Consider the following 23,389-nt stretch of genomic DNA (forward strand, 5'->3'; position numbering starts at 1 on the left):
ACAGGTGTCGGTCACAGGATAGCTGGAAATAGTAAGGAATACACATGCTTTTTTAGATCGTTTAAGTCTGCTTTGTCAGGTTCTGGACAAGATTTGAGTGTTTGAAATTGTTTCAAGATTGAGCTGAAAGGAAATTGAATAATAATTGACATAGATCATAGGAGAAATCTTCATGGAATCAGTTTCATCTGGAAGGAGCCATAAAGCATCAAGAAAGTGGTTAGCAATATGTGTATGCATTATTTGTGACATGCAAAAATCCTTCATATGTTAGTAGTTGCATTGTAGTAGTTTAGTCTTTATTTTCAAAATGTAAGTTCAAGTTAAAGTAGTAAACAATAGCATTTATTACAAGCAAAGGAGAACATGATTGTTAGTATGAAAGTAATAGGAGAAATAGGACGGCAATTAAATAAAGCATTACAGCTATGGAGTGTTCTGATGATATTGACAAAGAAATAATTAAAATATCGTCTTCCACTATAGCTTGACATGGCTAATTGAGTGTTTTTATAGCTGTCTTTAAAAATAATGGCAACACTGCTGCCTCTTTTTGTGCCCTGGCTGACAGATTTGTGGCTGTCAATTTAAGGAATAACCGTGAGAGATAAAATCTAGAACCTTGTAGTCATACCTTCTGTAAGCTCTGCCTCGTGATGCGTAACAAGCCAACAATTTGTGGTTAATACATAAAAAAAAAATCAGGGGTGTGTTTAACCCAGGACTGAGCGTTAATTAAGTCACAATCCCCTCATCAGAGTTGGGAATATGCAGGTCACATTGAGTCATGGAGGAATGGCGAGTAAGATTTGGTGACAGGCATATATCACTTGATCAGAATAAATGTTAAGTTCTACATACACATTAGGTCTGGTGGAAAGAAAGGCCAGAAGACCTCAAAACAGTATGTTCTTCAGAAAAATAGTGCCTGGACCTGGTCCCGGTTGAACCTGACCTGGCCCAGGTTGGCTTGCCTTTGGTGTACCCCTGAGGCAGACCCTGCACACTCCAGTGCTCTGTGAGATTCTGGAATGTTCAGACCATGATACTGATTTTTCAGAAGAGAGTGTCTGTTTGAGCCTTGGTGGTTCTGTGACTTCTGTGGTTCCTGGCTTCTTGTATCCTGCTCCTGCTGCATGCTCATTAGCCTGCACAAGCCCTCCAGGGGACTTTTTGCCAACAGTAAGCCCAGCACTAGGGGTTGCCTTTTGGACAGTACCAGCATTTCAGAAGCAGCAGCTCAGGAACTTCAATGGTGCATGCCTGATACTAACTTGAACTGTAGCAGGCTACATCTTTACCACCTGGGAAGCTCACCTAGTGGAGAAGTGTGGCACATTGGTTAGAGTGGCAGACCCTGATGCAGAGATCTGGCCTGGGACCAGGGTTCAATTCCCGCCTCGGCGGGTCTTGAGCTCAATTCCCTTGGACCAGATAATTCTCGCCTCGGTGCCTAATGTAATTAACGGGTCCCACTCTGTAACTCTAGGCAATAGCTTGCTTAATCTTCACAACGGCCCTGACAGCGCTTGGATTCACCCTGGGGTTTGCCCAGGAGTGGGCGCCTCACAGGGAAAAACCAAGAGGGGTTCCACAGCGGTATGCGTACAGCGCCTTAAGACCTCAACGGGTGAGTAGTGCGCTATACAAGTGCAAAGTTTACATTTTACGTTTTACGTTTTCACCTTGGTGACGGATGCTTCATCCATAGGCTGGGGAGACTGCCTGGACATTATAGAGTTCAGAACTTTTGTCCTTGATGAAGCAGCCTCATCATATTGATCTTCTGAAGCTGTGGGCCATTTGTTTGCCCAGGAAGGCCTTTCTGTCTTCCATCAGGAGAAGGGGTGAGCCAGGTACTGATCAGTAGTCCACCTGTCCTATGGTACTACAGCAGGCAGTATGGTGGGAGCTCTCCGCTATTTCTGTGAAGGCAATTCAAGGAATTAGCAAGATGGTTATTTACCTGGTCGAATCGCACAATATCAGTGCAGGCGTGCTCAGTCGGTGTCAGCTTGTGGACTGCAAGTGGCATTTGCACCTGGTGATGGTTCAGGATATTGTCGCCAGGTGGGGCTTCCCCTCTATAGATCTGTTTAATACATCCAAATATATGCATTGTTAGTCCGTCATCGCCCTGATGTTTGTTCCTGAAGTTTCCTGGAAGATGGATTACATCTTCAGTGAAACTCCAGCACAGTAGTATGTGTTACCCATTTCTTCACAATCTAGACCTCCATGTGTGGAGAATGAGCGGAATCAAACTTTGAACTTCCACTGGAAATGATTGTAGGAAAGTTCCTTCTTTTTGGCATGGTTACCCTCACTTTTTGCCTGCGGTCAGTGTGTTTTTACTGTGTTCACTGGGATCCTGCTAACCAGGACCCCAGTGACTGTGCTCTCGCTCTTTCTAAATTTGATTGTCCCTGACTTTGTGCAACCCTCAATTGGCATACTGCTGCCCCCATGTAAGTCCTTAGTATATGGTATCTAGATATCCAGGGCATTGGGGCACCAGGGGTTCCCCATGGGCTGCAGCATGTATTATGCCATCCATGGGAGCCCATGTACAATGTGTCTTCAGGCCTGACATTGCAGCCTGTGTGAAAAGGTGCATGCACCCTTTCACTACAGGTCATTGTGAGTCACCCCTATGGCACGCCCGCCTAGTGCAGAGGGCAGGGTTCAGGTCCCTATGTGTGAGGGCACCCCTGCATGAGCAGAGGTGCTCCTACGAACTCCGGTTCCATTGCACTGAACTTCATAAGTGTGGGGAAGCCATTTTACCTGTGTACTGGACACAGGTCACTACTGACTTGCAGCTACATAATGGTAACTCCTCACTTAGGCATGTTTGATATCCAACATGTTGGAATCATGCCCCAGTACTTTTCCCAGTGTTGGTTGTATGATTCGTTGCACTCTGGGGGCTCCTTAGAGGACCCCTAGCTTTGCTCCTTCCAGTTTACAGGGTTTTGCCGGACAGCCTGCTCTGATGCCATAGTACAGATGGGTTTCTGCCCTCCTGCTGCTTGAGCAGCTCAAGCCCAGGAAGGCAGAATAAAGGATTTCCTTTGGGAGAGGGAGGCAACACCGTCTCCCTTTGGAAACAGGTGTTACATGGCTTGGGAGGGGACCCTTCCCAAGACACTGGTGTGCTTTGAAGGGCACACTTGGTGCCCGCCTTTCATGAACTAGTTTGCACCAGTACAGGGACCCCCAGTCCCTGCTCTGGCGCGAACTGGACAATGGAAAAGGGTGTAACAACTCCCCTGTCCATCACCACCCCACGGGTGGTGCCCAGAGCTCCTACAGTTGGCCCCTTGATTCTGCCATCTTGAATTCAAGGTGAGCAAAGGCCTCTGGGAGCATCTGAGTGGCCAGATCAGGCAGGTGACATCACAGCTCCCTCCTGATAGGTGGTCACCCTGCTAGGTGACCAATACCCCTTTTAGGGCCATATAGGCTCTCCCTCTTGGGTGGGTCCTTAGATTCAACGTGCAAGATTCCATCTGGACTCCTGCAACGTTTACTCTGACTTCTGGCCACTGGAACCACAACTGGACTTCACAGGAACCTACAATCTGCAGCTCCAGCTACGGCTTCCTTCTGCAACATTGTTTCTGCGGCTCCTTCCAGCAACTGCAAATTTCCTTGGCTGCACATCATCTGAGGGTGGCAAGTCTCCAGTCAGCACCAAGAAGCAATAAGGAATCTCCCTTGGAGTGAAGTCACTCATCTGCGTCCGCATGCACCAACTGCAACGACGACCGACTGCGTGGGTCCTCCCTCCTGCAGCTCTGTTTCGGTCCTGCAGCACAGGTGGCGGTCTTGAGTGGTACCCGTGGTCCCCTCTACCAGCTGTCCAACTTTGGAGGTAGTTCACTGCTCTGGAGAGGGCCTCTAAGGTACAGAGGGTCCCTCAAAGGCAGTGGGCAGCTATATTGTGGCTCTTCTTCTCTGACAAGAGTAGGGATAGACTCCTCGCTGTCGGAGAAGAGGATGCAGACAATTACACAGTTTTAAAATCTGCATTGTTAAGTGGGTTTGGTCTGACTGCTGAACAGAATAGGGTCAGGTTCAGAGAGACCAGGAAAGAGTTCTCCCAAGATTGTGCTAAATTTGTGGACTGCTCTGTAGCAACCTATGGAAGGCTGGTTGCGTGGGAGCGAAGTTAGTGACTACCAGGACTTGTATATCCTAATTCTAAGAGAGTACATTTTGAATAATTGTGTATCTGATCAGCTGCATCTGTATCTCTCTCCAAGAATTGGGAAACAAGCAGACAAATGGGTGTGCACCAGGGTGAGTAGGAAGGCTCACACAGGGGGTGACCACAAAAAGAAGGAAGCAAATAAGTCCTAGGACAAAGGTGGGGACAAAGATAAAAAGTCTTCATCAGGCCCACAAAACTCATTTGAGGGTGGGACCAAATCCTCTTGCTCATCTTCCAACTTCAAAAGCTTTGGTTTTATGTTTGCAGAAACAAAGGCCATAGGACAGGGGACAGCTACTGTCTTAAGAACCCAAGCCTTCCACCACTACCAACCCCACTGATACTCCTAGTGCCCCTAGCAATAGCAGTAGTGGTGGGAATACTGGCAGTAGTCAGTCCAAGATTGTAGCTGGGCTCACCTTAGGGAATGTAGTGCAGTCTGGGCTAGTTAGAGAGACCTCTGAGGCTGTGTTGGTCTCTGATGGGGGCATTAACTTTGCCACCCTTGCTGCCTGTCCCTTTAATATGGGTAAGTGCAGGCAGCATCCCCATAATTAATGATGTTGAGGTTGAGGCCTACAGGGACACAGGTGCCAATGGCACTAAGGTGACTGAGAAGCTAGTGTCTCCTGAGCAACACCTACTTGGTCACACGTACCAAGTGAATGATGCTTATAATAACACCTTGTGCCACCCCATGCCAGTTATTGATTTCAATTGTGTGTGTGGGGGGGGGGGGGTGTTGGGGTACTGGTCCTAACAAGTTTGTCCTATACTGGAGAGCGTAAGGCTGCTAGCTGCAGCACAACAGGCAGGGGATGTCAGTGACACCTATAAGGTGTACTAGGAGAACAGTCTCCTCTACTCAGAGTCAAGGGATCCCAAACCTGGTGCCACCAGGAGATTGGTGATCCCTCTGAAGTTTAGGGATTTCCTGTTGACCTTGGCACATGACATTCCCCTGGAGGGTCACTTGGGGCAAAGCAGGACTTGGAACAGGCTTGTCCCACACTTTCACTGGTCCCCCATGTCTGAAAACAGAAAGGAGTTTTGTCGCTCCTGTTTCACCTTTCAAGCCAGTGGCAAGAGAGGTGGCACCCCTTAATTCCACCTCCTCCAGTTGGGGTTCCCTTTGAGAGGGTTAGGTGGATATTTTTGGATCCTGTACCCTCAAACAGCCTTTGGGAACAGATTGGGGTTCCCTTTGAGGGTTAGGTGGATATTGTTGTTTCCTGGACCCTCAAACAGCCTTTGGGAACAGATTTATTCTGGTGTTAGTGAACCATGCCGACAGGTACCCAGAGGCCATTTCTTTTAGGACCACTACAGCTCCTGCAGTGGCAAAAGCCCTTCTTGGTATCTTTTCACGAGTGGGCTTTCCTAATGAGGTGGTATCAGACAGAGGTGCAAACTTCATATCTGCTTAACTAAAAGCCATATGGAAGGAATGTAGTGTGATTTACAAGTTCACCACTCTTTACCACCCCCAAACAAATGGTGTAGTAGAGTGGTTTAAGAAAACTCTCAAAGGTATGATAATGGGACTCTCTTACAATCTCAGTAAGAGATGGGATGTCCTGCTACCAGGCCTCCTCTTTGCCTATAAGCTGGTCCCTCAGAAAGGTGTGTGCTATAGCCCATTTGAACTTCTGTTTGGGGCACACTGTTAGGGTTCCCCTTGTTAGAGATTGCTGGCATGGACAGTCCTAGATCTAGATCTATGTTCCACTGTAAAGCCCATTCCCTTTTCAGAGCTGGACCACCTCAAAAGTTCAAGGTTCTCACCTTTCATTTGCATGAGCCATCTGGGAGGTCTGAGGCCAGTTTGAACAATGAAGTGAGTACCAAACAAGTATGGTCTCAACTTCTTCAGGGACCAAACTACAGCAAAACCTCCCTCTCAATGGCACTCCAAGGCCGTTGCCTGGAGAGTACCCCCCTCCTAATAAAAGCAACAGGATGGTCAAGGCCATCATTATTGGTCTGAAACAGGACTGCTCCTATTCCATGTTCAGAGGAATCTGTCTGCACAATGAACTGCTTAGAGTAGTCTGGAGCTTAGAGAACTGGTGCTGAGCACATTACCTCCTTCAGGGTGTCAAATGTCTGACAACCTACAGTACAGTTTACTTTCTTGGGCATCTTCTTAGAGATTAGTTCTGTGAGGGGGTTACAATAGATCCATACTCCTTCACAAACCTCCTGTAATAACCACTCAAGCAAAGACTGCTTTGATTTGACTCTGGGGTTTGGTAGCTTCCCAGTCCTCAATTGTCTGGATCTTGGGTTGTAACGATTGGACGTGGCCTCCACCTACAAGGTGGCCCAAGTATACAATAGTGCCCTGCTCTGTCTGGCATTGGGAAGCCTTGATAGTGAGGCCTGCAGATTGGAGAGCTTGCAAAACCTTCCCCAGGTGTACCAGGTGAACCTGCCAGGAGGAGCTACAGACAGCAATATCATCTAGCTATGCTGCACTAAACGACTTGGTCAGCAAGGACTTGATTCATCAACCTTTCGAAGGTGGCAGGGGCATTCTTTAAACCAAAGGTCATAATAGTGAACTGATAATGCCCATCATGTGTAGAGAATGAAGATGCTGGTGCCAAAGCGAATTTGCCAGTACCCTGGAATCAAGTCAAGGGTACTGAGAAACTTTGCTGCACCTAATTTGTCTATCAGCTCATCAGTCCTGGGAATAATGTGAGAATCTGTCTTGGTGACAGAATTGAGACCTCTGTAGTCCACACAGAACCTCATTTCCGTCTTTGAATCCTGTGGGTGAGGTTTGGGGACTAAGACCACTGGGCTAGCCCAAGGATTGTCAGATAGTTCAATAACCTTTAAATCCAGTATCTTGTTGGCTTCAACTTTGATGCTTTCCTTAACTTGGTCAGACTGGCGTTAGATCTTGGATTTGACATGCAAGCTGACTTCAGTTTAGACATCATGGGTACACCAGTGTATCTGTCCAAAGGGTCAAGGAGAAGAGCTCTGCATAGTGCTGTAGAACTTGCCTGCAGTCAGCCTGCTGTTGGGCGGTGAGGGTATCTGAGTAGACAACTCCATAAACTGACCCATCGTTAGGGTTGTGAGAGAGGTGGTCATGGAAGGGTTCACTCTCTGCTTCCTGTTCCTCATCAGTAACCATCAACGTGGTTACATTAGCCCTGTCGCAAAAAGCTTGAGTCTGTTCACATAGATCTCCATTTTGGGTGTCCTGCTAGTGCCCAGATCTACCAAGTAGGTGACCTCACGTTTCTTCTCTAAAATAGGGTAAGGGCCACTCCACTTGTCCTGAAGTGCACTGGGAACCACAGCTTCCACAACCCATAACTTCTGCCCTGGTGTCAACTCCACCAGTGAGGTCTTTTAGTCATATCACTACTTCTGGAGCTGTTGGCTGGTCTCAAGGTTTTTGGATGTTTTTTTCATGTACTCTTCCATCCTAGAGTGTAGGCCAAGCACATAGTTCACTACATCTTGCTTTGACTTGTGGAGAGCTCTCTCCCAACCCTCCTTTACAAGTGCAATTGGTCTCCTAACAGGGTGGCCAAGCAGAAGTTTAAAGGGGGAAATCCTACTCCTTTCTGAGGCACCTCTTTGCAGGCGAAAAGCAAGCATGGCAGGAGGACATCCCATCTTCTTTTGAGTTTTCAGGGAGCCCCATGATCATGCCCTTCAATGTTTTGTTGAACCTTTAAATAAGTCAATTGATTTGTGGGTGGTATGGTGTGGTGAACTTGAAGTCACCCCACACTCATTCCACCTGTGTTTTAGGTAAGCTGACACCTCTGTCAGAAACCACCTCCTTAGAGAACCCTACCCTGGTAAAGGTACCAATGAGGGCTGTAGTAGACCTAAGGGGAATAGCTTCAGGATACCTGGTATCATGATCCAATACTACCAGTATAAACTGATTTCCTGAGGCTGTGGGCAGTTCAAGTGGATCCACTATGTCCACACCAGCCCTTTCAAAGGGAACCCCAGCCACTGGCAGTGGAATTAGGAGGGCCTTTGGGTGGCCACCTGCCTTAAGACTGGCTTGACAGGTGACACAGGACCTGCAAAAATCCTCTACCTTTTGAGACATGTTGGGCCAGAAGAAATGGCTGACAAGCCTGTTCCAAGTTTTAGTCTGTCCCAGATGCCCAGCTAGGGGGACGTCATGTGCTAAAGTGAGGATGAATTCCCTGAAATGCTGAGGCACCACCACTGTCCTGGTTGCACTAGGTTTGGGTTCTCTGGCCTCAGTGTAGAGGAGTCCCTCCTCCTAATAGACCCTGTGGCAGCCACTGACATCCCCCTTCTCCTGTGCAGCTGTGTGCTGCCTCAGGCCTTCAAGGGTGGGACAGGTTCGCTGTCCATGGCACAGCTGGTTCCTAGCGGGTTCCTCTGCACCCAAGAGCTCTACCTTGTAAGGATCAAGTTCCATGGGCTCATTTCCCTCCGAGGATGGTAAGACTTCTTTCTGAGAAGAGGAGTCTTGTGCTTTTTGCTGTACAGAAACGGGTCCCCCAATGTGCCCGTTGTTTTCTTTTGGAAGGTTGAGCCATTATTCCAGGCTCCAACACTTTTTTCACTCTTTGCATGGCTTTGTGCTCTAGTTTTCACATGGCCGCATGAGTTTTGAGTTCTACCTCCGCCCAAGCTGAGGACTTCGGATCATTTCCTAGAAGGCATTTAACTGGGCTTGCAGAAGAGACCACTACCTGTTTCAGTCCATTAACCCTCAATCTAAGGTCACCATAGCTATGGGATGGACCTTAGTCACACAGTCAGCATTGGTGACTGGATAATTTTCTCCAGCCAGATACTGTCCTGGGGAAACCAGTTTTCCTGTCACCACTGTGACTGTAGGAAGCTGGCTCTGTTTATACTATCTCAAAATGAGAGATAGTGTACACAGAGTCCAGGGGTTCCCCAAGAGGCTTGACAGAGACAATAATAGATAATACTAATGCTCTATTTGTGGTAGTGCGGTCAAGCAGTTAGGCTTATCAGAGGGTAGTGTTAAGCATTTGTTGTACACACATAAGCAATAAGTGAGAACACACACTCATTGACTTAACTCCAGGCCAATAGGTTTTTATATAGAAAAATATTATTTTGTTAATGATTCAGAGTGCAGGTAAGTACATTAAATGTATGGTACTTTGCATAGGTATAGTTAGAACTTTGAACCAAAACAGTAATGTACACAGTTTTTCATAAAATGGCAATAAGCTATTTTAAAAGTGTACACTGCAATTTTCAACAATTCCTTGGGGAGGTAAGTACAGTTTAGTTAATACGGTAAGTAAAGCACTTACAAGTTCAGTCTCCGGGACATAGGTAGCCCACCGTTGGGGGTTCAAGTCAACCCCAAACACCCAGCACCAGCAACACCAGGCCGGTCAGGTGCAGAGGTCAAAGAGTAGCCAAAATAACATGGGCACCTATGGAGACAGGGGGTGCTCCGGTTCCGGCCTGTTGGCACGTACGTACCCGTGTCCTCGGGGGACAGCCCAGGGGGGGTTAGTAGAGCACTGGGGGGGGCCCCAAGTAGGCACACAAAACATACCCTCAGCGGCACAGGGGCGGCCGGGTGCAGTGGGCAAACAGGGCGTTTGCAATAGGATTCAATGGAGGGACCCGGGGGTCACTCAGACGGCAGGGCACAGGGGGGCTTCTTGGGCCAGCCACCGACTGGGCAAGGGCTGCCTGCTGGTCATTGCTGCACCAGTAGTTGGTCTCTCACGGGCTTGTTGGCTGTGGGTGCAGTGCTTCTCCAGGTGCTGGATATCTTCGTCCAGGGCAGTCGCGGTCAGGGGGGTCCTCGGGATTCCCTCTGCAGACGTCGTCATGGGCGTGCATAGAGGTCAGCCTAGGGTCGGAGTTGCCTGGGGGTCCTCTCTGGGTCGTTGGTTACTCTGGACACGGGCCAGGGGTGGGTGGGGACTTGCGCTTTTGGAGTGAGGTGAGAGTTCCCTTTAAAGTTGGGTTCTTCTTTCCTTGGTTGGACAGGTCCGCTGTCCACGGGAGTTCTTGATCCTTTTGTAGTTGAAGGGCAGTCCTCTGAGTTGGCAGAGGTCGCTGGGCCTGCAGGATGTGTTGCTGGTGCAGGTTCTCTGAAGTCGGTACCAAAGCAGTTGTCGTCTTCATTCTTCTTTGTGGGGGTTTTCAGCTAGGCAGTCCTTCTTCTTTGTAAGTCGTCAGGAATCTATAGTCCTGGGTTCAGTGTCGCCCCTAAATACTGAATTTAGGGGTGTGTTAGGGTCACAGGGCAGTAGCCTATGGCTACAGTCCTTGAGGGTGGCTACACCCTCCTTGCGCTCCCTCCCTTTGGGGAGGGGAGCACATCCCTATCCCTATTGGGCTAAATCCTCACAAATGGCGGATTTTCCAAGGAGGGGGTCACTTCAGCTCTGGTCACCTTAGGGGTGGGACCTGGCTGAGGGGGTGACACCTCCTTGTTTTTCTTATTATCCTTCTGGACTTGCCACCAAAAGTGGGGGCTCGTCCAAGGGGCGGGCATCCCCACTGGCTGCAGTGCTCTGGGGGCATTGTAACACCAGGTCTGAGCCTTTGGGCTCACCACCAGGTGTTACAGTTCCTGCAGGGGGGGAGGTGTGAAGCACCTCCACCCAGTGCAGGCTTTGTTTCTGGTCCCAGAGAGCACAAAGCCTCTCACCCCAGGGGGTCAGAAACTCATTTCTCCGTGGAAGGCTGGCACAGACCAGTCAGTCCTGCATTGAAGGATTGGGTAAAATACAGGGGGCATCTCTAAGATGCCTTTTGTGTGTATTTTATCTTAAATCCAACTCTTTCATCAGTGTGTGTTTATTATTCTGAGAAGTTTGATACCAAACAGTCTGCAATGGCAGTGTGCATGTGTTAGGTGAGGAGTCCCTTAGGGTGGCACAACACATGCTGCAGCCCTTAGGGACCTTCCCTGGTCACAGGGCCATTGGTACCACTGGTACCTTTTAGAAGGGACTTATATGTGTGCCAGGGGTGTGCCAATTGTGGAAACAATGGTACATTTTGAATGAAAGAACACTGGTGCTGGGGCCTAGTTAGCAGAGTCCCAGCACACACTCAGTCAAGTCAGCAACAATATCAGTCAAAAAGTGTGTTGGTGGGGTAACTGCAACAAGGATCTGTTTTCCTACAGTGACACTGGCACCTGTTTCCCCCAGGGCTTCTACCTTAGTCCTATCAATCAAGGGATGTTGTTTGTTTTTGTTCATATTATGGGGCCATCTACCACTGTTGATCCCACCTGGAGACTTACTACACCAGTGGTAGCTTTGGCAGTACTAGGATGATACTTTTTGGAACAGGACATGTCTCCAGTTTGGGGTCTATGCTGTTTACAGTTGAAACACCAGGTCTTTTGGGGATCAAAGTTTTTTATCATTGTACCCATGTGAAGATTGTGAAGAGTCTCAGGCTCACCCTCCTGCTTAGGTTTTTGGGGGCCTTTAGAAGACTCTGTACTTTTTTCCTTAGGTGTCTCACTACCCTTCCCTTGCGAACACTTTGTAACCCCTTTCTGTTGGTCACTCCCAGTGGAAGTCTTGGTCACCCTAGTCTTGACCCAATGGTCTGCTTTCTTTCCCAGTGTACCAGATATTGATGTTCTTTCACAAACAAATTATAAAGCCCATCATAGTCATGCACGCCACTTCCAGTTATCCAACCATCTAGTGTTCTCTCTGCGTAATCTGCAAAATCAACCCAGGACTGGGTCGAGGGTTTTTGAGCCCCCCTGAACCTCCTCAGTGGTGAATCCAAAGCCCTCAACCAGGGTAGCCTTCATGTGTCCTAGGATTCAGCATCTGCACCAGTGAGTGTGAGGAGCCTATCCCTACACTTACGAGTGAACAGTTCGCAGAAGAGAGCTCCTGTGTGATAATTTTTCAATCCTAAGGTTCCACAAGCCCTCTCAAAGGCTGTGAACCACTTGGTGATGTCATGACCTTCCTGATACTTGGGGACAATCCCTTTGGGGGTGTCAGAGTGCTCTCTCTCCCTAGTTACTAAGTTGCTGCCACCATTAATAGGTGCTAAGCCCATTTCTAATCTCTACCTTTCAATAGCCAGGAGCTGTCTCTCTAGGGCTAATCTTTTGACCCTCCTTGGTAAAAGGTGTCTCTCTTCACTGAGGCAGTCCTCCTCAGTGTTCCCAGAGGAGGAACTGGACTCCCCTGTGGGGGACGCAGATCCTGTGAGTACTATCGTTTGGGTCAGGGGCAATTGGACCATGTCCCCCCTAGTTTGGTTAGGAGGGTGAAGTTCATCCTCCTGATCCCCCAACTTCATCCCCATCTGAGGTGGGAGGTCTTCTTCCTCAGTAGGGTGTTCCTTTGCATACTCTGCCAAGAGCTCCTGGAGCTTAACCTTGGTAGGGTTGGAACCAGTTTTAATCTGTTTGTCTGCAGAGGGACCTTAGCGCTCTCATCCCAAAATGGAGGTAAGGGGTTAGCTCGTGTTCCACAACCATGCTCTCTGAGCTCATTTTGTTACTAATGTTGGGGATTTCTTTTAGAAACTAAAACCTACTTCTAGCTACTCAAACCCTCACTATGGTAACTTTAAAATCTAAAAAAGAAATGCTAAGGAGGACTTAACCAAAGCCCTAACAGGACTTGTAAAAAAAAAAATAGAAAAATTGTCAATTTAATAATCAGTTGAATCTAAGGGCAATTTTGGAACTTGGTCTTGTGATCAGATATTGGCTGAGTAGTCCAGCAAATGCAAAGTCGTAGACCCCACCGCTGATCCACCAACGTAGGAAGCTGGCTCTGTATATACTATATCAAAATGAGGCATGGTGTGTGCAGAGTCCATGGGTTCCCCAGAGGCTTAACAGAGGCTATAGTAGATAATACTAATGCTCTCTTTTTTGGTAGTGTGGTCAAGCAGTTAGGCTTATTAGAGAGTAGGTGAAAGTATTTGTCGTACACACAGTCAAGAAATGAGGCACACACTCAATGACTAACTCCAGTCCAATTATTTTATATAGCAAAAATGTATTTTGTTACTTTATTTTCAAGAACTAGAAGGTCTTCGTCCCAGGTAAGTACAGTTGTCAATAGGTATCAAGCATATGTATCAAATTCACTTTGTTTGGTTTTTGCAGATAAAGCAGTCCCTCATGCTCTCACCCATCTCTCCTTAGCACCCATCCAAGGAGGAAGAGCGGCTTCACTTGTTGGATCCTAAGTATGTGCTTAGTTTTTTTTATCATGTGTAGGAAGCTGGCCTGGTGTGTGGTGGGTACCTAAGGTACTTACACCTTATACCAGGTATCCCCTACTAGTGTAGTGTAGGCAGTGTCTTTAAGCCAGGCTCTCTAGAGGTAGCTGTGGATGAGCAGCCAAGGCTTATCTAGGAGACATGCAAATCTTATGCAATATCACTGTAGTCACATAACACTTACACACACATGAAAGAAAACACTCAGTGTTACAGAAATACTTTATTTTAGTGACACAATACCAAGAAGTACTAGAGAGGCAACCCTCTGATAGGAGGTAAGTAACACAATAAATATATACACTAGTTACCAGAAATAGACATAGAAAACAGTACACCTGCAGTTAGACAATAGTGACCCTAGAGGGAGCCCAAACCATATACTAAAAACAATGGAATGCGAACACAGGACCCCCACCTTGATAAGTGGAATGTGTAGAGAGAAGCTGTGGGTACTAGGAAACCCCAAAGGTAAGTACCAGAGTGCCCCCTGGCGACCAGGAGGAAAGGAGTAAATTACTAGATTTTCCCCAAACCACCCAAAAGAAAGGAAAATGCGAGACCCAGACTAGACTGCAAGAAACCAGCGGTGGATTCCTGAAAAGGAGGACCAGTGGAAGAAGGGGACCAAGTCCAGAAGTCAAAGAAGAGCGACACTGAGTGCCCACAGGAGCAAATGCAGCACCAGGAGGAGTCCCACAGGATGGGGACACAGGATTCACAGAAGAACCAACACAGCACAACTGGAGAAGTGTCCCACGCCGCAGAAGGACCACACAGGAAGGAGGGCTGGAGCTACACGTAGCCTGAAGATCCCTTGGAGGATATGCAAACAAGCCTTGGCAGCTGCAAGAGACGCGGTGCATGGGAGTACTGTCCTGCGTGGAAAAGCAAGGGCTTACCTCTACCAAAGTTAAACAGCTGGCAGAGAGGACCAAGAGGACTACTCCGAACCACCACATGTGATGCACGATCTACGCAGTTCAGGATGAGAGGAGATTCACGCAGCCGGTCACCGTTGCAGTGGATGCCTGCGGATGCAGGGGAGTGACTCCTTCACTCCAAGGGAGATTACTTCTTCCTTCTTGTGCAAACTGAGGAATTGCCGCCCTCAGAGGATGCACAGCCAGGGAAATGTTGCAGATGCTGGAAGAAGCCGTGGAAACAATGTTGCAAGAAGAGTCTTCCTCGTGGATGCAGATTGTCTGTTCCCGGAGGGTCCAGTCGCAGTTCCAGTGGCTAGAAGTCGAAGTAAGGTTTCAGAGAAGTCCTGATGGAATCTTTGAAGCCGAATCTGAGGACCCACCCAAGAGAGAGACCCTAAATAGTCCTGAAAGGGAGTTTGGTCTCCTAGCCAGGTAACCACCTATCAGGAGGGAGCTCTGACGTCACCTGCCTTGCCTGGCACCTCAGATGCTCCCAGAGGTCTGTGCCAACCTTGGATCTAAGATGGCAGAACCCAGCTACCCTCTTAGAAGATCTGGGCACCACCCCTGGGGTGGTGATGGACAGGGGAATGGTCACTCCCTCTTCCATTGTCCAGTTTCACGCCAGAGCAGGAACTGGGGGTTCCTGAACCTGTGTAGGCCGGTTTCTGCACGGAGAGCACCAAATGTGCCCTTCAAAGCATACCAGTGGCTTGGGGAGGCTACTCCTCCCCAGCCATTAACACCTATTTCCAAAGGGAGATGTTGTTACCTACCCCTCCACCCCCCCCCCCCCCCAAAGGAAATCCTTTGTTCTGCCGTCCTGGGTTTGGGCTGTTCAAGCAGCAGGAGGGCTGAAACCAGTCTGAGGGGTAGCAAAAGGCTTGGGCTGCCTGGGAAACCCTGGAAGGCTGGTAGGAGCAATGCTGGGGGTCCTCTAAGGACTGGCAACAATATTGGGGTATGATTCCAACATGTTTAATACCAAACATGTCTAGGTTCGGAGTTACCATTATGTATCTGGGCATAGGTAGTGACCTATGTCCAGTGTACACATAAAATGGCATCCTCGCACGTCCATGAAAATGGTACTGGGGTTTATGGGGGCACCTCTGCTAGCGCAGGGGTGCCCTCGTGCACAGCTACTTGCACCCTGCCCTCTGGGCTAGGAGGGTCTGCCATAGGGGTGACTTAGTGGCCTGGTGCAGTGACCTGTGGTGAAAAAGGGTGCATGCAATGGCAGGCCTGCAGAACTTTGCATGGGCTCCCCATGGGTGGCATCATACATGATGCAGCCCATGGGGATCCCCTGGTACCCCAATGCCCTTGGTACCTGTGTACCATATACTAAGGATTTACATGGGGGCACCAGTATGCCATATGTGGGGTGAAAATGGTACAAGTTACCAAGTTAGAAGGGAGAAAGCATAATCACTGGGGTCCTGGGTAGCAGGATCCTAGTGAACGCAGTCAAACTCACTGACAGCAGTCAACGGGGGTGTAACCATGCCAAGAAAGAGGGTACTTTCCTACGTTATGGTAGAACTCGGAGTACCGTTTTAATGACCCACTGGGTTCTTCAGTGTGAAGAAAGAAAAATAAGTCCAGAAGCAAATCATATTCCAATAGATTGTCCTCTCCATCCAAAAATATGTTATGCCTTGGCAAAAATAATTTTTTAGAGGCCCTCTGGGGCTTATTCCACCAGAGCACAGATGGTGGCTGCTGCTTTAGCGTGGGTAGTTTGTTTTAGATATTGCCAGGCCTCCACGTGGGCAAAAGTGCATACCTGAACCAGAGTCTTCTGCACTGATTACAAATTAGAGACGGCCAATTTGCCTTCTCTGTGCTGCAGCATTGTCTGGTGTAAAGTTTTCTCCTCAGACCTGCCTTCTTGGTGGAAGTATTGCTTTGGTGTCGATTCACAAGTTTAGGAATCTACTGTCAGAGGTGTACATCAAAAGGACAAGTTACTTGGCTTGCATAACTGTCTTCCTGATGGATGCACAAAAAAGCAGAAGGATAATCTAACGTCACTGCTCAGTGCTGTAAGTTGCTCTGTGCCTGTTGCTTCCGGAGGTGGATGGAGTCGAAACAGAGTGTGATGGTGCCCCACATCAGCACGCATCAAGTCAGACACCTGGAGAGGTTCTAATGATGAGGAAACTGCAGTTAGTTTGCACCAGAAAGGACATTACTGAAGGTAAGTAACTCATTCATCTGTCATTGAGAAATGTGATCTACATAGTCTTGTGCTGTAACAATGTGTGCACCACATTAAAAATGCCTGGTGTTTTTGACGTTGAGGTTTAAAAAACATACTTTGTGGGCACTCTAGCACAGTAGCACAGAACTTTTTATTATTGTCTGAATTCAGAAAAAAAGAAGTATCTCTTTTCTGAAGTGTATATTTTTCCACAGCCAGGAGTGACATTGGATTTTGCAGCTCTGTAATATCACTGCACCAGCCAGTGAAGTAAACAGAGCAGAGCTCTCCTTCTAATGGAGTGCTCCCCAAAAACTTACGTTTGGCTGTTTAAGTACACAAGGGTTCTCCACACAGCATCTTCTACTCCTCAACTTACTTTTCCTTCATATGTTCTCACTATTTGCCATTTCATATCTTAGTCCACATATTTTGCAAAGTTGCATAGTTTGGTGCTGCATAGATGTGCACTGTGTACCTCTAGCCCTTCATATATTTGAATACTTTCATCAGAATTAATGAGGTAGCCTCATTGTATTTAACGTGCCAACAAGACATTACACTTAATACTTAATAATGTAGGGCCTATTTATTGCTCTACCACTTCAGTTAAACATTTGAAACTGAAGATCATAAAATGAGTGTTATTTTTTGCTTGTGCATGTTGTACGGTTTGCTGTGGTTTGCATGGGCATTTTGTGTTGCAGGCTGCATTTAATACACTAAAATGGTTGAGATGCTTCTTAACACAATTATCTTTTCACAGCAGGCAATGAACTCGATGAGGATCTGGAGATTGTTGAAGAGGCAGCATTGCAGGTATAACACATTCTTATTAATATAATAATAACTTGCTCTTTATATTGCGCTTTGTACTCACTTCTGCCTTTTCTAAGCGCTCTAAACCACAAGTGTAGCTATAGTGCCTAATTTAATTTATCACAAATGGAAAGAAGGCTAAGCAGGCCTTGCAGAGATATGAGGTTGTGGTCTACAAATGAATATCAGTCATTTCATCGTGGTTAAATAAATCTGGAGTCAGTTCTTTGAGATAAGTACATCAGGAGTACCTTTGCATTTTTATTTGGGTTTTTTGTTTGTTTGTTTTTTAAACGTTCAGAGTACTTATTGCATCCTTAACTTCCCTTCCTTTTCATGTGCAGCCAGGAAGTAATGCGAGCAACTCCAAAGGCTGGTATGCTTCAGTGATTTTTTTTTTCCATTCAGGCAGAGACCGCACACGTTCCAACTTAGACAGGTCTTTTTCACACAATTTCTGTTGGGATGGAATCGAGGGGATATGAGTGTTCTTTGTTCCCTTCATGGAATCTGGGTGTTCTGTCAGCATTTGCCGTTGGGGCGTTGAGCTGACATGGTAATAAACTACCTGCTCTCTTCACTGCCTCTTGAGCTTCCTTTCAGTGGTGGTGATCTTCAGCTCACCGTTCTCCTTTGTGGTGCCTCTCCTCTCTTCCGTTTCAGGACCAGTCAGTGCACATTCTGTCTTATTGAAGACTTCAGCAATTCCACGTGCTGTGGTGATCCTTGGACTACCGTATCACCTTTGCGTGCAGTGAGGGGTGGTTTATTAATCTTTCTTGCCCTGCAGCTGAATTGCTTCGTCTCAATCCATTTTTGTGCCCAACTGCCACAGAAGCACACACATGCACCCGCACTTCAGACGCGACCCATTTTATGCCCCACTGGCCGTAGAAACATGTGCATACATGCACCTCAGTGGCCATCGTCAAGGACTCCCGATACTCCAGATGGGAGTAAATCTCAGGCCCGAATCTTGCTATTCTTGAAACAATGTTCGTATCTATCTGAACATTCCGGGGGCTTGCCACAGTTTCCCCACATTCACTATTATCGCTACGACGTGAAAATATTTACTTGACTCCAATAAAGGAGACTTACTTCCATCTGACAGGGACTCACTGGCAAAATTTGAACAACCTTTTCTCGCATATTGAAATAGTTTTTACTTTGCTTCCCGGCTTCAACAGCATAGTTGAAAACGCAGCCTTGAAAAATACACAGCCTTGAAAAAGTCGTCATAGACAAAACACATGTCTGCTTCTCTCTGCGTTTGCATATGGAATTTGTGAATTACTGAAGTTTGTCTTTATTAATAAATGGACTCATACTTTGAAGCTTAAGGAATCTGCGTGCTCGGTGGCATATTTCTTGGTCACACCTTGATTTATGCAATGTAATAGCCTGGTTCAAAAGTCCAAGACAGGCACACCTAAATTTAGGTTAATGACACATGGTTTGTGCTAAGTACCAAGCCTGCATCAACACTCTGTGACAAGCACACTTAAATTCAAGGTAATACTTTGTATTGGCATTCTTGTTATTAATTTCACACAGTTGCTGCAACTGCGGTTTGAGTGCATCCTGGAAAGGTTTAAAAAGAAAAATAGTGACACAAGAGCTGGTTTCATCTTAAGTATGGTGTGTCAGCAACTCACCCACGTATAGCAACTCATGGAAAGAATATTGGGTAAGCTAAAGGGTGTCTAGCATTGCATAATTCTTGGAAGATGCACAAGCAGTGGCCCACAAGGTATGCAAAGAGACATTAAGCTTGTGTGAGGAATTGAAACTTAAATTAGAGAGATTGTATTCCATGGGTATAATCGAAGCTATTGAAGGGAGAGAATGGCTGGCACCTATATTTCTAGCACTTAAAGCTTGTAAGTCTTTAAGACTTAGTGTAGAACTGAGAGATTTAAATTCTAATATTTGGGTGTATCGCCAACACCTACCCAACATAGGTGAAACTCTGGCAACTTTGGGTAGTGCTAGATTCTTCACTTCTCTAGATCAATCCTTGCCTTATCAGGTTTCGTTGAGCAAGGATTCCAGACACTTCACATCATTCTTTGCGTCTGAAGGAGCATTTTGCTATGCCTGTATACCCTTTGGTCTGCCGTCTGCATCATTCATTTTCCAATGGTTAATGAACAATTTATTTAAGAGCACCAAAGGGAATCTCGATTTTTCAAGATTACATCTTAATATTTAGTGAGAAAGAGGTGGAACATGACAACACAGTGAGGGTGTGTTTGAGATAATTCATGTTAGTAGATTCACTCTAAAAAATTAAATTAAATAAAAAAAACAGAAAAAATTGTTTTTCCAGGATGCTGTGGATTATTTGGGTCATCATGTGTGAGGCAAGTTGGTTGAGCCTAAAGTGAAGATTCTAGAAGCTATCCAAAGTGTGCCAAAACCCAAGGACAAAGGCCAGCTTTGCTCATTCCTCGGCTTGGTAGAATAATATGCCAAATTTTATTTTATCAATTTCTCAGATAAAACTGCAATCTTGTGGAGGCTCTTAAAAAATGTGAGGTATGTGTGGGACAAAGAATGTGAAATTAATTTTGAGTTGATCAAGAAGAAATTTGTTATGGCTTATCCTCTTAAATCTTTTGATATCAATGACTTGTGTATCATCTCCACTGATGCAAGTAATGTAGGGCTTGGTGCAGTTCTTATGCCAAAAAGGCATGATAGGACGGAGGATACCATTGCTTTTGCCTCTAGAATTTAGGGGAGATCAAGTCACATTCCACAAAAGAAAAAGAAGCTTTGACTTTGTGGTGAGGAGCACAATATTTGAATATCTTTTTGTGGGGGAAGGAATTTGTTATTAGAACAGTTCACAAGCAATTAGTGTATCTTTTCACCACAAAAGGGGATGGAAGAGATACCCAGTGTATTGCAAATAGTAAAGGACAGTAGTGTAAAGGGCAGTATATTTGCAAGACCTTATTGCCTGTCTAGCGTGCAAAACTGGGCACAGTGCAATTTTGGAGTTATTCAGTGTTAACGGGAGGAAAACAAGTTCAGCAAACGTACTTTGCAACAACTTACAAGACCAAACACTGATACTTAAGGTCAGGACCAATCCAGCTGGTCAGTCCAAGCAGCACTGTGGCGGCTGGATATGGAGGTGTAGTACTGCATCGGATGCCCAATGTATTTCAGTGGGGATTGGTCTCCTTGGGGGAAAAAGGCTGGAGGCTCTGGCTAGGAAGCTAGTCTGATAAAACCAACAGGTAGGTAACAGACATGGGGTACTCGGGGATGTAGGGGCATCTTTGGCCCTCTTCTCCAAGGCCCAGGGGTGACGGATGCATGGGTGTCCTTTGGTGTAGGGGTTTGTGTGTGGGAGCACTTGCAGTTGAGAGGTCTTTTGGTCTGAGGCTGCAAGCATTGTTGTGGAGTCCAGGAGGGTTGAAACCACAGTGGACTCGAGCTCAGGAGAGCTGGGGGACATCGTCGACACCAAGGACCCACTTCAGATCGGGCCGTAGACTGGTGCAGTGGTTGCTTCAGGTGTCTGGTTTCTCTCACCATAGAGGCTGCAGGACTGGGGGGGCCTGCATGCAGAGGCTACAGGCAACTTTCGGAGTCCAGGAAGGGTGAAACTAAGAAAAACTAGTTGAAGAAGGACCTGGGGGTATAAGGATGTCAACTGTACATGACAGTCTAGACCATTCAGTACATCATGATGAATTGATTGTTGTCAACCTGTCCAGTCGGTCTATTAACAAAGCTGAATGTGATTTATTGAGCAAAGGTTTGGGCTTTTGTCCCACATAAACAAATGATCCGGTCGACCTTTTTGTTTATCGGTTTAAATGTATACGTTTGCTTAAACTATAGGATCATTTTAATGCTTTGTATATACCACTGGTTCAACCTTTGGAGGTTGTACTGGTTCCAACGCAGTCTATATCTGATTTACATGATCTGCAATTGGTGATGTCATTATCTGGCAATGAACTGGTGGATATTGGTGCTTTAAGAACAGATTTAGGTATTGAAGAGAAAATGTATGTGAATAGTGGTTTAAAACCAACTTCTACTTTTATACCTTCTAGGGCACATCTTAATATTGATTTCTTTCACACCAAGGTTGCTAATGATCTTCATAAATGGATAGATAAATCAGTTAACCCCCCATATAAGGGTGGCGAGCAAGGGTTGTTGTTACCTTGATGGATATCAATGAAGGTGCAGACAGTGGAGGATTTTGATACTATTGCTAGATGGACTATACTGTTGGAATATGGTGGACTGAATAGCCCTGAAGAATTCCTCCTTTAAAGGACGAAACGCATTGGTTGTCTGCTATGTAATGAAAAGGTGCTGTGCTTAAAAACAAAACAAAAAAAGAATAAAGAGATTTCAATGGACTCAAACTAAAGAATTGGACTTTTGAATATGGTTCTCGTGGTGCGTCATCATTTGTATTTCTTTAATGTTCCCCTTTTTTAAGGAATGCACCTTGGCAGCAGGTGTGTGTATGAGTGCACACAATTTCCTATCTCTGAAAAAGCCTTTTGATATATAAGGAAGAAGTAAGGGGTTAGGTGCATTGAATTACAGCCCACTGCCATCTATTAGGATATTAGTGGAACCACGATGGGCTCTGGTGAGCTGGCACCGGAGCTCCACTCGGGTCGACGACGGCGGGTGCAGTGGTGACTTCAGGTGTTGGGTCTTTGCAGTTCTGGAGGCTGCAGAGTCCTTTCCTTAGAGTTAGTAAGGGAGCAGGACTGCTGCTCACGGGAGTCTTGAGTCTTTTTCAAAGGCAGGCAGTCTTCCTGGGTTTCGGGAGGCTCAGTCGCAGGACGAGCTATCTTTTGGTGCAGAGTCCTTCGAAGGTTGCAGACAGGCCATCAGGATTGGTGCCAGGTCAGCTGCTGCTTTCCTTCTCTTCTACGGGTGCAACTCTTCAGTGTCCTTGGGCTTCTTAGGCCGTCAGGATCTGAGTTCTTGGGTTCAGGTGTGCCACCTAAATACTAAATTTAGTGCCGTTGCAGACAGTTCCAGGTGGCAGCCAATGGGTTACTCACCTTTAGGGTGACTACACTCTGTTTATGACCACTTCTGTTGGGAAGTGGACATATCCCTGACCCCAGAGGCCTACTTCCACCCAAAAGAAGATGGTGGAATTCAAAAAGTGGTGTCCACTTCAGCTTGTCCACCTTAGGAGTGGAACAGGCATGAGGTGGGCCCACCTCCTAATATAACTAATTTTCCTACATGTCTTGCTGCCAACAGGTGCGGGTTGGAACAGGAGGGTTGGTCATCGCCGCCATCTTGAGAGACCAGGGTTACATTAAATAGGCAGCTAGGCCTTTGAAGCTTTCTGGCATGCCATCCTGCCAGGAGGAGGTGTCAACACCCCCACCCAGTGCAGGCTTTTGTCTCTGGCCACCATGAGCGCTGGCTGTCACATAAGGGGATCATAAACATGGCTAAGATGGCTGAACTGGTCAGGACAAGTCAATCAACACACTAATAGCTGGTAGGTTTTCAGGGGCACCTCTAAGGTGTCCTCTGGGTGCATGTATTGGTAAATCCAACACTGGCATCAGTGTTGATTCACCAATAAAAGATGATACCAAAGATCCCTATCTTCTGCAAAGCCATCATGTAGCTGGGGAACTTGTAGTGACCAGTGTCCGGCGCATGTACTTAAAATGACTTCCCGGGTCACTTACTATGTCTGAGAATCGACAGTCATAGTAAGGGCATATCTGCTTGTGCAGATATGCCCTCACTTGCAATATAATGCACCCTGCCTAAGGGCTTAAAGGCCTGCTAGAGGGTGACTTAGATATATTACATGCAGTGTTGGGGGACATGGCACACAAGCTGTGTGCCAGGTCATGTTTTCACTTTTGTCTGCTCGAAGACACGAAGCCTGCGATGGGAGCACTGTGTGTGTTTGGTTAGGGGTCCCTTAGGGTGACACAATACATGCTGCAGCCC

The 23,389-nt window shown here is 46.7% G+C and overlaps 1 protein-coding gene across 17 annotated transcripts in view; it reads left to right on the top strand.

The window, feature by feature from the left end:
- Positions 1 to 23,389, top strand: part of MYCBP2 (MYC binding protein 2) — a 1,769,078-nt gene that overhangs the window by 912,753 nt on the left and 832,936 nt on the right. For 13 of the 17 annotated variants that reach the window (XM_069205243.1, XM_069205245.1, XM_069205247.1 and 10 more), the window contains one exon: positions 17,358 to 17,410. In XM_069205243.1, coding sequence (XP_069061344.1) covers positions 17,358 to 17,410 — 53 coding nt within the window. The remainder of the gene's footprint in view (positions 1 to 17,357; positions 17,411 to 23,389) is intronic. The other 4 variants (XM_069205248.1, XM_069205236.1, XM_069205238.1 and 1 more) reach the window with 1 other exon arrangement.

The sequence above is a fragment of the Pleurodeles waltl genome, chromosome 8 (genome assembly GCF_031143425.1).
Source record: "Pleurodeles waltl isolate 20211129_DDA chromosome 8, aPleWal1.hap1.20221129, whole genome shotgun sequence".
In the NCBI taxonomy this organism is placed as follows: Eukaryota; Metazoa; Chordata; class Amphibia; order Caudata; family Salamandridae; genus Pleurodeles; species Pleurodeles waltl.